General features: G+C 41.1%; 2 protein-coding genes across 3 annotated transcripts in view; one reads left to right on the forward strand and one right to left on the reverse strand.

Annotated features, from left to right (window-relative positions):
* Nucleotides 1-8,446, forward strand: exd2 (exonuclease 3'-5' domain containing 2). 2 transcript variants are annotated; one of them, XM_042388874.1, is made up of 10 exons: nt 1-106; nt 2,133-2,203; nt 2,529-2,986; nt 3,448-3,704; nt 3,834-3,960; nt 4,726-5,036; nt 5,169-5,275; nt 5,864-5,999; nt 6,179-6,547; nt 6,885-8,446. In XM_042388874.1, exons 3-10 carry the CDS (start codon nt 2,576-2,578, stop codon nt 7,099-7,101), a joined length of 1,935 nt encoding a protein of 644 aa, XP_042244808.1. In that variant the 5' UTR covers nt 1-106; nt 2,133-2,203; nt 2,529-2,575; the 3' UTR covers nt 7,102-8,446. The 2 variants fall into 2 exon arrangements, with proteins under 2 accessions (XP_042244808.1, XP_042244809.1); XM_042388875.1 differs by having other exon boundaries at nt 2,529-2,971.
* Nucleotides 8,031-15,013, reverse strand: part of si:ch211-168d23.3 (BRD4-interacting chromatin-remodeling complex-associated protein) — a 20,756-nt gene continuing 13,773 nt past the window's right edge. Inside the window, exons 11-13 of the mRNA XM_042388876.1 lie at nt 14,348-14,442; nt 13,688-13,790; nt 8,031-12,043 (exon numbers count right to left, since the gene is read on the reverse strand). Of these exons, the coding sequence (XP_042244810.1) occupies nt 11,328-12,043; nt 13,688-13,790; nt 14,348-14,442 (914 nt within the window). The 3' untranslated portion in view covers nt 8,031-11,327. The remainder of the gene's footprint in view (nt 12,044-13,687; nt 13,791-14,347; nt 14,443-15,013) is intronic.

Here is a 15,013-nt window from a genome sequence, read left to right on the forward strand (position 1 = left end):
AGCACCACCGTTATAAAAACAGCCCGGAAGACATGGAACAGCTCAGTAAAGAGAAACAAGTGTACATGTGTGAGAAACTGGCGTTGTGTTGGTTTAAAACGTAAAGGTAAGCTCGAGAATGCATCTACTAATATACAAAAAGACGGCTCTGCTGTGAGTAAAGTGTCTAATTCAGTCTAACGACACTTGGCTGTGTGAGCCGCTGTGTTAACGAAGAGAGTTAGCCGGTCAGCTAGCTGTAGCGGCTAAAAGACAACACACACGCGAGCTGAGAGCTAAATGTAGGCTCGTTGCAGTTAATGATTAATTATTCATGTGTGTCATCAGTCTGAGAAGCGTTGCTGTCGCTCTTGTTTGATGTAACATCACTTATAAACCAGCTGCTGGCTTGTTAATTTGGCGAGATCAACATTAGCAAGCTAGCGTGTAAGTTAGCTAACGTGACACAACTTGACCTGTGACCGGTGTTGCACAAAATCCTGTAACCTAGCAGATTCTGTGACCCAACTAGGAATAATAACCTTAATTTATATAACACATTTTCAAAAACAAGCTTACAAAGTGCCTCACAGACATAAAAACAGAAAATGCACAGTTCATTTACAAAATAGAATAAGTTCAATGCAGGCAAGAAATAGAAAGACAGTGAATACAAATCTTTAAATAAATGAATAAATAAATTAAGCAAAACATAAAGAAAAACTCTAATTTAAAGCCATTTATAAAATGGGTCTTTAATAGAGATATATAGAGAACAAGCATCATATTCTTGTAGAGAACAAACGTTTTTAATCCTAGTTTAGCTGTTACTAAACATGATTCATCCACAGTATTTAGAGGGTCAGTAATGTTAAAAGCTGTACAGAAAAAAAAAAGACCCCATAGATACAGAGAGGTCACAAACTTTACAGCTATAAACTTACTGTAACCTATACACTTCACCTGTCAACATCTGGTCGATCCTGGTCTTTTTCATGTTGTTAATCTTCTTAAGCACCACAGAATCTGACCAGTTACACAGAACCACTAACAAAATATGTGACCCTATCGAAATACTGTAGAAGCACTGTGTTTTGATAACAGCTATCTAAATAAAGATTGTGATAAAATAACATCTGCAGTGGCAAAAAGCCGTATTTCCTAATCAGGTCACATAATTTGATGGGTCACAGAATTCAGTGCGACACCAAGGAGAGATTTTGTCTTACAGATAAGTAAAACACAGAGATACTGGGACATAAAACACAACAAAATACATAAAACTGTGTTTAAAATGTGTTAACCGCATACTAAAAACCACCATATATGCTCACATAAGTGATCAGTGACGGCAATAACATAAAACCTGGAATAAATCCAACCATCGTCTTTATCCAACCCAACCAGTGGAGTTAAAACAACTAATCATCAGTGGATTTATCCTGAATATTTAGGAGTTTGATGGCATGAGAGACAAAAGTGTGTTACTTTGTTAGACCAGGTGATCTGAATCTCTCAGCTTCTCATATGTGAACAAACTCTCCACACAGAGGAGGGAAAGAAGACTCTAAATTGACTAATAAAGTGTTTGAAATCGCTCTCTTGAAGAAAATATGATAGGGATCTGGTAGTTACCTGCAGAGAGATTAAAAAACCCAAGTAACAACAGAAAAGTTGATGAATGACTGACATGAAACTGCTGAAATGTGTCATCAGTTTTCACACACTTAAAAACCAATTTAACCTTTGAAAGAAGTGTAATTGTTGCTGAGCTTTTCGTACAGATTATCTTTGTCAGCAGATTATTAATTAAAGCACACAGAATATTTGTAGGACTGAACCTGTTCATTGACAGTCTAAACAGAAGTGTTGGGTTTCTTTAGTTATGTTCAGTTTTAAAAAGCAGTTATCACACCATTGAATAAAATCATCAGTCACTGGACTGTAACCAGAATTATTCCCCCATAACGGGATCACAACACTAATCATCTGCAAACTTCATATCTCAACAAACTTTGGATTTAAAATGCTTTACTGTCCCACTACTGTTGAATTTACAGCAGGATAATCATAATAAACCTTTACTGTTACTGTATGTTTATGAATAAACACCGGAAATGTTTCATTCTTTTTTCTTTTTTCTTTTGTTGCAGAGAGATGCAGTGTCTGTTCAGATCACAGCAACAGAGGCAGATGTACATGGAAGCCCACTGACACAGGAAAGGTAAAACATCAGTTATCTTTACAACAATAGAACACAATGCCTTTATTGTCAATGTACATTTCCAGTACAATGAAATTTGCTTTGCAGCCCTCAAGGTATAAATTAATAAATAAACGAGTAGACAAAGTATAAAAAAGTGTATAAAAGTAGCGGCACTCAGTTTTTGAGCTTATAATATTGCACGTGGGCAGGCATTAGTGAACAGCTATAGCACAACAGGCAGGTAAACGTGATTAAGGTTATATTGCTTGATATGAATATGATGTATGAACTGTTTGGACATGGAAATCTAGTCACTGAAGACAACTTTGATCATGTGTTTCAGCCGTAGGTTTGCACTTTTCAACCTGCCGAAGATCACTACAGTTCAAGATGTCTCAACGAGGGCCTTTAACTGTGGTCATCACAACAGTACTGGGGGCGACCTTAGGAGGGCTGCTCATATGGCGAGTGTACCGTACAAAAAGGAAGAGGCTGCCTTCCATCCAGAAGGTGGCCGATCCTGTGGAAGCTCCGTGTCCCGCGGGAAACGAATTAACATCCGTAGAGCATCAATACGCCCAGCCGCCGCATCTTCTCGAGAAGGAATTCAAGGCGGTGGAGTGTCAGACCGCACAGCCGCCCCCTGCTGTACAGATACCGTCTTATGAACAGCTGTTGGGGGTGAAACCAGTGATAGTGAGCTCTGAAGAGGAATGGCAGCAGCTGTGGCCACTGATGCAAAAGGAGCTCTCAGTCGTCCCTGTGCTGGGGCTTGACTGTGAATGGGTAAAGACCAACGGCGTAAGAAATACCTTTGCATGTTTTAGTATACAAAGAGGAAAAATCCACCCTGAACTGGAGCTTTTTAGGTTTATTTGTTTAGAAATTACCTTTGGAACAGCAAGAACTGCAACGATTAGTAGTATTTTTAACTTTTTCTGACATTTAATGGCACAAACAGCCAGTTGACTTAGCAGATTAATTGAACATTATGATGATTGTTAGCTGCAGGCATTTAGACAATAAGATTGGTTCAATTATCTGAAACAGCAGCAGATTTTTGCTTTGATATTGGTCCTAAACACCCAAATCATCCTTTTTTAAACGTTGAATCTTGATACAGGGAAAAATCCTTCTTAGAGGGAGTGATACCAGTACCAATCTATTATCAGAGGGGTGGAATTTTCCTTAAGAACATCCTTCTTTTAGCATTTCAACTTTCCCGTGGTCTTGTCTGACCTCGCTGCTGTTTCCTGTTGCAGGTGTCAGTGAAGGGCCGAGCCTCCGCGGTCTCTCTGGTGCAGATGGCCTCGTATTCGGGTCTGTGTGTCCTGGTGAGGCTGCTGGCGTTCCGCAGCGGGCAGCAGCAATTCCCACTCAGTTTAGTGGAAGTCCTCCGTGACCCCCACATTTTGAAAGTCGGCGTCGGCTGCTATGAAGACGGCAAGCGTCTGACGCGTGACTACGGTCTGTCGCTGACGTGCACGGTTGACCTGCGATATCTGGCCTTACGACAGAGGTACAATTTGGTTGTTTTGTGTTTTGATTTTTAGAAAGTGAATGTTTGCTCATGTTTGATGTTTTTCACATTTTTGCAAGATATAAATCAATTGAAAATGATCCTTTCCTGTTCTGTCTCTATTTTCAGGCAAGCTACTGTAAATAACGGCCTCAGCCTGAAGTCTCTGGCTGCAGATCTGTTGAATGTATCTTTAGATAAATCTCTGGAGCTGCGTTGCAGTGACTGGGAGGCAGATCAGTTGTCGCTGGAGCAGGTAGTGATTCATTGTATTACAGCGCTCTTCACATTCTTCATACTTTTTACTTTTCAGCTCTACTTCAACGTCAAAGTCAACAATTTAAAGATAGAGTTGTGAAGTGGGCCGAGTTATTTCAGGCGCCCCCGGTTCTGGAAATCAAATCATTTTCCCCACAGACGACGTCTGGTGACTGACAGTTGGAGCACTGACATGAAACTCTTCAGGTTGAAACATTAATATAAATGATAAAGAAGTACAGCCAATACAAACGTACGAGCTTGTGTAAATGAAAATGTTAGTTGAAAAGTTTACTGCTACTCCCCAGGAGCGTTTGGCAAGAAAAATCCAAACATAGTTTAAAATACTGTTACATTCATCACTGTTTGAGTGGGAGCTAAAAGTTTGAGAGAAAACAGATTTTACAATCTGCAGCTTGAATTAATTCACTTTCAGATTCTGGATCAAGTTTTGATGCTGTTTTTTGTCCATAAAGTCAGTGATGAAACACTGAATTTGTTACAGCTCTGATTGACTAAACCTGGTAATCATTACATAAACCTATAACTTTACTCTATTTCTGTCACTATTACCTACAACGTTTTTACTTTACTTTGACTCCTGTGGTTTTTATGCTTGGCAACGATGAGGAAATCGTTATAAGAAAAACCTGAAATAGGGATTCAGATTGGGGGGAAAATCAGTGTGGTATCAACAGATCCATTCAGTTTGCAAGTTTGTGCTGTTCTCCTTCTTTTCTAAATCTTTATCTGTTCACCCCAGATGACTTATGCTGCCAGAGATGCCCAAGTTTCCATCGCTCTGTTCCTCCATCTCCTCGGCCTCCGCTCTGAAGCCGGTCCCGCCTCTACCAGTGGGAGCTCTTACTCCGAGTTGGCTGCCCACTGCCAGGGGCTGGTGGATGTGCCCTTCAGGGGCCGAGGAGATGGAGACGACAGGGCCGCTGATGGAGAAAGGAGACGAAGGACGCGGAAACCGCCCGTTTATGAAAGCCCAGAGTCTGGAGATCAGCAAGTCCCAGACCCTCGAAAGAATAACAAGAGGAAACCGCTGGGTGTGGGCTATTCTGCCAGGTGAGGGTGGAGACAAAATACTGAAATACAAGCTTCATTCAAGCTAATAAATCCTGAATGATGCTGATCCAGAATCAGCTTTTAGACATTGAAGACTTTGGGTTCAGCAGCCTCTCACTTTGCCTGTTACAGGAAGTCTCCTCTCTACGATAACTGCTTCCTCCACGCTCCAGATGGCCAACCTCTGTGTACCTGCGACAAGAAGAAAGCCAAATGGTACCTAGATAAAGGAATAGGAGGTACACTAGATAACTCCATGTGTTAAAAATAAAAACAAAATATATTTTAAGCTACAACATGCAACCTTCTCGGTTTCTTCCATTCAGTTGGGAAAATTCCCACCTTATTCAGTGTCTTTGAAGCCTTCACGTGTTGAAGAAGCAGATGTTGAACAGCCATGTTTTCAAAAAGATCTTGTCTGCTGTAACTTTGCTCCTCTTCGTCTTCCTGGAGCTTTCAATTCATTGACTTCCTGCAGTATAGCTGTTTAAAGTCAGTTACTTTACCCACAGCAACTGATTTTTGTCCCAAAAATGTCTTAAACATCACTGACAAGCCTGCCTCAGTCAAACGGGGCATTTTGGCAAAAGCACACAGGATAACAAATGTTGCACGTTGTAGCTTTCAGTCTACTGTCAATCCACTGGCATGATGGTTATTCTGAGGTGGTGAGAATATTATGGTAAAGGTTTAAACTGGGTGTCACTCTGTGCTTTGGTTAATGCAGTGTAAATAATCTTTCTGCTGTGTTTCTCACTGTAAGACAGTCATGCAGAAGAGAATCAGATCATTGCCTGAAGTTATAACGTTCATTGTTTCCAACCCAGTGCTCCAGAGTGAAGATCCTTTTGTTGTGAGGCTGCTGTTTGAGCCGTCAGGACGTCCCGACTCTCAGCAGGACTATTATCTCACTGCAAAGGAGAACCTCTGTGTGGTCTGCGGCAAAGCAGATTCCTATATTAGGTTTGACATGCTTCATATACATTTTAATTCATCTCCATTCATCTGAAATTGACAGTTGACAGCGCTCTAAAAACACTTTTGCACTAAGAATCATGTTTTCTAAAGGTGATTATTTCATTTTGGAGCACCATAATTACAAGACGGATCTGATTAATCCATAATTTGCTCTGGTCCCGCAGGAAAAACATCGTGCCACATGAGTACAGACGGCATTTCCCCACAGAGATGAAGGACCACAACTCCCACGACATCCTGCTGCTCTGCACCAGCTGCCACGCCGCCTCCAACGTGCACGACAGCTTTCTGAAGCAGCAGCTGGCTGAAGAGTTCGCCGCCCCTCAGGGTTGCGAGGAGGGAGTGCGCCTGCTGGAGGACGCGGACCGACGGAAGGTACGCTCAGCGGCTCGGGCTCTGCTAACCGCCGGGGAAGGACTGCCGGAGCAGCGACGAGAGGAGCTGCAGGATCTGATCAAAAGTTTCCTCGACATGAACGAGGAGCAGGAGCTGACGGACGAGGCGCTGCAGCAGGCTGCCAGTCTGGAGACGAGGTGAGACGAGGGGAGACTGTTTCAGTATTACCTCAGACACATCTTTGGTGTTTCTGAATCCCTATTTCTTGTACTAATCAGCCAACATATAATACAATTATCTTTATTTATATAGCACTTTTACATAAAATTAAAAAGGACAGAGATGAAGGACCACAACTCCCACAACATCCTGCTGATATTGGCTGATAACGTTCTATATGATTCATCAGTCGAGCTCTTGTAAAGATGCTCGTGTTCATCTGTTGGCTTGCAGGCAGTCTGTATAGAGCTGAATCAGTTTGATTGTAAGGAAGTTCATTTCCTCACCTTCTGACTGCTCCTCTCTCCTCTGAAGGATATTCAACGAGGCGTACGTGCCTCACGGCCTGAAGGTGGTGCACGCTTACGCTGAACAGGGCCTGCGGGGCCTGATGAACCTGGAGCGGCGCTGGAGACAGCACTTCCTCACCACCATGCACCCACGCCACCTTCCTCCTCTCTGGTCCGTCGACCACAACCACAGCAAGTTCCTCCGCAAGTATGGAGAGGACCTGCCCATCAAACTCAACTGACCGTCGGTCCCCACGCGAAGGACACAAGCAGCTACAGAACGGGACAGGAAGCTTGATTTCTTCAGCGGCCACTCTCACTTTTTTACAAGCCAAATTGCTTTTTTTTTTAGGACAGAAGAGATTGTTGTTCTACCTGTCAGGATGAAAGCACTGATCTACCAAAACGAGTCCGAGTTGTCGCCAGCGTGTGGCTGCTGTCAAGTTTTCACTCTGATGTTAACGAGGCCGTGATGAGCGCGTACCGGAGCGCCGAGTGAGACGCTGCGAGGTTTCCACCTGGACCCCCGAATGAATTCAAGCAGAGAGAGAGAGACTCTCCCCGCGGAGAGGAAAGCCAGCACTGAATCTGATAAACACTAACTTCACTAACAACGCCATGGTGGACGTCATGTGATTGCATATGGACACTTTTTCTATTAAGGAAAATGTATAATTATTTATGAAAAAAAAAGATATTGAAAATGGATTTACGAACTGATTTTTAGAAAAAGCTGCAGCCTGCTCTTAATTTCCCCCCCTAAATTTAATGAAAACTCCCAACACCCCCCCTGCAGGTTAGCAGCTTATTACCTCTATCAGTCTGGGAATAAATGATTTGCTTTGCAGAGAGAGGGTCATTTTAATATGACCTTAAATTATTTGGCGCTCCCCTCCTGCTTTTGTTTTCAGCCTATTGTCTGTTTTAAGTCAATAGATAAAAGGATGAGTTTCCCAGACGCATCTTGAAATGAGATTTCATCTTTGCCCTGTTCCTTTTTTTAGAAGATGAGCTTCATGTTGAGGTGCCTTTGGGCCTGAATGTGTTCGTCCGTCTCAAGGTTTCAGTTTGTTTTTTGCAGCGGGAGACCGATGCTGACCAAAGTTGGCTCATTCAGTTGATCAAATAAACTCCTGATGTTGAAACGTCCTGCTGCTGATTCTCCCGACGGTTTTGGGAAATCTTCATGGCTCATGTTTTAATGTGCCTCTTAATCCCCCCCAAAAACCTGAGCGGAGACTCGTCGCAGCGTCTGGACGTGACCTCGTTTCAATTTACAGCGGTTTCATCACAACGTCGTTTTTTACAGAATCCAAACTGCACAGTGGAGGGAAACAAAAAACAAGGTGCCAACTCCTGAGAGTGATTATAATAATTACCTTTAACACTAAACCCCCCCCTCTCCCTTTGCAAAGCAGACTTGCATCTTTTGAGTGTGATAAATTTATTTACAGCATATGAGACTTTAAATTATGAAAACAGCTGCTTTGTCTTTGTTCATATTTGCTCAGATGTAAGCCCCGAAGCTGTCTTTGTTTTCCTAAATTGTGAATGATACAAATAATAAAAAAGTCATGTTTGTATTAATCCTCCAGTTTGTCATAAATGAGCTTAAGAAAGACACGACCACATTCACTGTTTGTTTTTTTTTTTATTTCTTACAAAATCACAGTTTAATAAATAGTCTGTAAAAATGAGTACAAAAGCAGTTTTCTTAACATTTCATATATGAATCACTCGTGACTTTCAGGTCAAAGGAGTCTTTAGTTGGATTTTTGTCAGGAATGACTTCTTTTTTTTTTTTCTTTTTTTTTTTACAATCTAGTTTTGCTGAATTAAGGCCTCTTGATTTTGGCATCAGAACAATCTGTCAGTCAAATGTTTTTGTATCTGAAGTTGAATTAGTGTAGAGTTATGAGCTCCCCTGGTTTCACAGTTCAGTCAGGAAAAATAAGAGACACATTTTACAAATAAATACCAAAAATGGCTCAACATGCAGATGTAATCCCTAAATGCTGACAAAATGAAGCACATTTCTAGTGGTCAGTGTTGGACACTGCAGACATTTGCAACAGTAACAATGGCACATGAGGCTGCTTCATCGAAGGGGATTCCAGCAAAGTTGACTTTTTTTAAAGAATTTTATCTTGAATTAAACAAGAGGAATTTAGACAAACTTTGGGACACGCTTGTGACTTTTGGTGGAATTCCCCTTTTTAAGAAGTTAAGTGGTGACGAGGAGTGCAATCCTGTGTTGTGAACGACACTCTGACATCTTTACTGCATTACAGCGAAACCTCTGTTAGGGTGGAAACACACCTGAAGATTCAGTTTTTGTTGTTTTTTTTAAACTCAACGACACTAATTTTTCAATTTTGGATCAAATTCTGTGAACAATCCTCTTGTGTGTGTCCACCCGCACTAATGCAGAGGGTTTCAACACTAAATTACTGCATATTATAACTCCTTTTGTTCATTCCAACAAAAGACGATTTTACATATTTAAAAAAAAAATGACAAGAAATGAGAAGGCCTGTTTGATTTAGCCCCAAATCTCAACTTTTTTTTCCTTTTTTTTTTGTTTTTTTTTTTGGAAGGGACAGGTTACTTTCACATTTCAGAACACTAGATGTTACAGTATTTAAAACATCACATTAATAATCTTTTCTTTGCAGATTCAATTTCCTTAAAGGTACACTGAATTACTATAAGGCATATTCTAAAACGTTTCCAATTTGCAAGTCAAACCTCGACCCCCTAATAAGCGTCTCCGAAAGCTCAAATTTTCACTTTATATTACAAAAAAATTAAAGATATTCTTGCAGCTTTTACATTTTGACCTTCAAGGTAAAAATCCATCTACAAAGAACATTTTGCACGCGTTTCATGTGGGAGTCGTACAACCAGTATAAATGGACCTCAACTCTCTCACGGATTTCATATGAACAGAATTCACATTTTTTTTTCACACAGACCGATAAAAGATTGTCACGTTAACATAAGATGCTGCAAAACTCATATATTGCTCCACAACGGCAGCGTGGAAATAAATCTTCAGCTTTAGTACAGCGGGCTACAAACCGATAACTTAATAAATAAAAGAGAACTCAACCTCTAAACGTGGTTTGTATGAAGCGGATGATTCCTCCGGTTTTTGGTCAAAGGTTTGATGATGCAGAGAGGCTCAAGTTCTGTACAGTGTCTGTCGCGGGAAAAAAAAAAAAAAAAACAACAACTGGTGATTTTCTTTCTCACACTGGATGTTTTTTTTTGCACGGTCCTTCATGCCGTTAAGTGACCCTCGAGCCCTTGAAACAAGCTAGAAACGCTTTTATTCTAAACTACACGGGCTTTGATGACAAAATAAGAAATCTCTCATTTCTGAAAAACAAATCCAACGGCGATTCGCATGACAGGCAAAGATCTCCCTCCTCACTGCACCACCACTGCTCCTAACAACCCTAACTCATTATTGCTTGCATGTTAATACATACAGTAAGGGAAAATCATTCTCGTCTCTGGAGACAGACAGAAAACTAGAAATACTAAACAGACTCCAGCATGAATGACAACAAGGGTCCAAACTTAAAAAAAAAAAAAAGCACAACTCTGCCTAATTTTCTTTGTGCCCCCCTCGGGTTCTTTCTGCTTTAACGAGGACAGACTCCAGTATTCTGGGAAGAGACACGACACGGACGTTTGCTGGTGTATTCAGGATGTAGCAAGTCACAGATTCTTTGGAGTTTCATTCGATAAGCCGAGATGATGGAGCCTGCAGGATGTACTGTCCCGTCGCTGGATGCAATGTTTTCAACATGCTCTCTTTAGATCCACGCAAACTATTCCAAATGAATACACACACACATATACACACACGCACACACACACACACTCGTCACACACTCACAAACTTACTGCCTTTCTCGATGCAACTCATCTGAAAACACAATTGGCACAGATTATCAAAATAAATACCCTGGAAGCTTGGCACTATGCAAAAGAAAATTCACATTTTGAAAGAAATCTTATAAAAAACTATTGAATAATCTCAGTCTACTCCACGTTTTCGTTATCCTCACTATTACTTATATACTATATGCTGATGAAGGTTACACCAGTGTCGTAAACCTCTGAATGACTTAACTACCACTGAAACAATATAGCTCCTATTCAAATAGATTTTTTTTTCCACAAACATACATCGAAATGAAGTATCTAACATCTATCGGACTATAGATAGTGCTGTTGTCTGGTATGCATCTCTTTATAGTGCCTCTTCATTTTTTTTCCTCCTCTCTCTTCTTTCAAACAATCAGTTTCTTAAAAGTGATCTCTGAAACCCAGAACGAAATCTCTCTTTTAGTTCTGGGAACAGACAAGAAGTCAAGATTCCTCCTGTGTTTTTTTTATTCCGCCTCAGACAGATGTTGTTCTGTGTCTGTGTGGACGTTTGTCAGAGCAGATTACCTCACAGGTGTCCCTCCAAGATGCTGGTGACAGCCTGGTCCAGTGAAGGGCCTGACGTGGCCCTGGTCGGGGCAGCAGAGGGGCCCTGCAGGCGCTGAAGCTCCAGGATGCTGTCGATGGCACTCTGTAGATGTTCACTGAGCATGTTGTCCTCTTGGAGGGGGGGAGGCGGCGGGCTGAACCGCTGCTCCAGCCGAGGTGACGCATCCAGCCTGTAGCATTTCAGTTTTGGGGCGCTGGCGTCTCGAGGAGGCAACTCAAAGCAATCAGCCTGCGGCTCTGGCATAGAAAGAGGATTTGGGGCTTTTATTTTAGCAAAGAGTGCTGTCTGTAGGACGTCCTCAGCAGCTTTACCGGGCGGAGGTCCGTTGGAGATCTCCTCGCTGTGCTGAGGATGCTGGGGTGCTCCGTTGGGTGCCTGAGAGTGGCGTTCGTTCACAGCTCCGCCGCCGTTGGTCAGCTGCCCCGTGTGGTCCCTCTTCAGTCCCGGGTCGCAGGCCGAGTTGTGAACCACCTTACGGGATCCGGACTCCTGCTTGATGGTGAGCCTGAGAGCCCCGCGGGAGCTGGAGCGGTACGTCTTGAGTCCCGGGGGCCGGTCGGACAGTCTGGTCCAGGCTGGTGGAGACGAGGGGCTGCCGGAGGGTGGGAGGTGGGAGGGGCCAGAGGAGGGCGCACCATCAGGGGAAGACGTAGCCAAGGCCATCATAAATGACTCTGGAGGAAAGAGAAGTGGAGATAATTAACCAGCATCACCATGTTTCAAACTCCACGCTGACCCACATACACAAAGGCTTTTAAAGGGTCAGTTCACACAAATGAACAAATCACCTAATCTGAGCAGGCAGAACGATTTTAGTTTCCCAGATTTTCACCTTAACCTTAAACCCAACACACAATCATAATGTAGAATCACCTGATTAACAGGATAGAATAAATAAGTGGAGAAATTCCCGTTATTCTCCATGAGTTCAAAGAACTTTTCAAGTTTTAAGACACATAATTTGAAAATAGACTGTCAAAAGCAAAATTAAGGACATTTATGCATATTGAACAAAAGTATGGCTCCAATCATATGTTACATCTTGCTTATTTAGAGGCAAAAGATCTTTAATTAAGATCATTGACAACTGGTATCTTCTCATGACTATTAAAACATTCTGACTGGGCATATTTGTATGCATGACACAGTAATAAAAAAAAATGAATTTGTTTTTCATAATTTGGCTCAACCAACCCTTTAATTCTACTGACAATTTCCAAAGACTGAAGATCTGCCAGGCTAAATGACATTTGTTTAAAAAGATGCACAAGATATTTTCCAGACAATTTTCTATTTGATGACACACAGTAAACAAAGCACTGGAACAGATTATTATTGTGTGTGATGTTATAAAACAGTGTGGAAAAATGTTTTATTCAATGCTGAAGATACTTATTATAAAACTGTAGGGGGGGAATCTGCTCTGGATGAGGGTTAACTTGCCTTTATATCTTTCCAAGTTAATTACAGTCCTGGTTCTTTTAGCTTTTTGCACAATTCCCCTTTAATTTTAACTATGTAAACATCTGTCAAGTGACTCAGGATGATAAAGAGTCTTTCAGCTAATAGAAACAATATTTAACAATGTGCACTGTCCTTGCCTGTAAAATGAATAATAAAATAAATATTTTTTAATATATTTTTGGGCATTTTATACGTTTATTAGAGATTCTGACAGCAGAGGTTGGACGGTTGGACTCAAACCAGGGACGCTGCAGCTGACAGTCAGTGTCTTAACCCCAAAGCCAGAGAGGCAACATACATAAACACATTTGAGGTTTTTGTTTTGTCTACCGTCAGCGATCACTTGAGTTTTGTATGATAACAGAATCTCTTCTATTTCAGGGTTATTATTCCCTCAGTGGTCCCCGCTGTCCACATGCAGCTGACATTTAACAGTTTTCAAGAGGTTCCTTCCCCTTTTCCAACTTTTTAATTAACATAACAACCCCGCTTTAATTTCCTCTCGCATGTCATTTTTTTCATCATCGTGTAGTCTCTCTCAGCACGACCCTGCTCCACATTTACACAGCTTAATTACACATTCACACCTGGGAGCTGCTCCCAGGAGCAAATATGGAGGTTAAGTGCTGCACTGAGGCGCCGCTAAATTAGTTTGTGAGGAAGAATGTCAAGATGTGTCACTAATTCCCCTAATTTCCCTGTCCAGATTTCCTGGCTGAGTCCTGGGATTTGAAGCTACATCTTTTTAAACACACACATTTATGCATTTATGCACACACACACACACACACACAGAACCGCCGTGAAATAAAGTAGGTGGTGATGATGTTTGTGTTTCCCGCTGGGACACTGACCTGGGTCTCTGCGGGCTCTCCGTCTGTCCTCTGCTAAAGCGTATCGCTCTGCCTGGAGGAAGAGACGCTCCAGCATCACCATCTCTGCTGAGGGACTCTCCTGCTGTGGAAACCAGTTCACATCCCATCACACACACAGTTTGTTCTATCTGCTCCAAACTGTACCGAGAAGATTACTTTGTGTTTGGTTCATTTAGGTCCGAGCTGCCCAATTACAAATGTACAACAGGGAAAAGGTCGTAATATTTCAATATTTCAGTAGTAAACAGATGAGAGCAGCAGTCTGAAAGCTTTTGTGTGTCAAATGAGTGATGTTGATGACCAGAAGTTACTGGTTTAACCACCTTACAAGTTTCCTTTAAAAATTACAACTTTATTCTCAAAATATTCTGTTTTTTTTATCAAAAAAAATCACAACTTTTTTCTCAAAAAATTACAACTTTATTCTTGAAATATCACAACTTTTTTCTTCTGCTTATGCTTCGAAGCAAAAGTAGTGATGAAGTGTAACTTTGTAATTTAAAATTAAATCCCAAATGTCACAATCTTTGTTACGTAAAACCTTCAGAACTGTTTGAGAATAAAGGTTTTGAACTGATTGAATTGTGGGTTAATTAATATCAGCGACAGATGAGAGAGCAGTGATGCTGCGTGTCGTACCTGGGCTTCTCTAACCAGTAGCTGCCTGTATTTGTTGACCATGTCCTTGGTGCGTTTCAGCAGGAAACCAGACACGGTGTCAAACTCCTGGTCCACTGTGGGAAGAAGAACATCATCACACTCTGAATAAATATCTACATGAAATAATTACACCCTGATATAGGATTGATCCCGTCATTAGTCAAGTAATGTATGTATGAGATTAACTTCTACTGTCAGAAGACAAGACAAGAACTTTGCTCAGATATGGAACCTTTATATAGAAATGTTGGAAACTGTGCTCTGCTTTATTTTAATTTATTTATTTAATTTATTATATTTTTATTTGTTTTTTTGCTGTTGTTTTCTTTTGCTAGGGTGGGGGGATATTGTGCACATTGTTATAATGTTCATGTTTAATGTGTTTAAGTTTAACATTCAATAAAAAAAATTAAATAAAGTAACATATGTATATAGTTATACGTTACAGCTAATTTGGGTTTTTGGATTTTTTTTGGATTAACCTTTAAAATTTCTTACCAAAAATAAAATTTCAAAAACAAATTTTTATTATTGACAAAGTGGGAAAAAAAGCTTCTGAAACATGATTCAGATCATCACTAAAACTCTACAACTCCAGAGTGATATTACTCATATTATCATTTCTACTTCAGTGCAAAATGTTGC

This window comes from Thunnus maccoyii, chromosome 16 (assembly GCF_910596095.1).
Source record: "Thunnus maccoyii chromosome 16, fThuMac1.1, whole genome shotgun sequence".
In the NCBI taxonomy this organism is placed as follows: Eukaryota; Metazoa; Chordata; class Actinopteri; order Scombriformes; family Scombridae; genus Thunnus; species Thunnus maccoyii.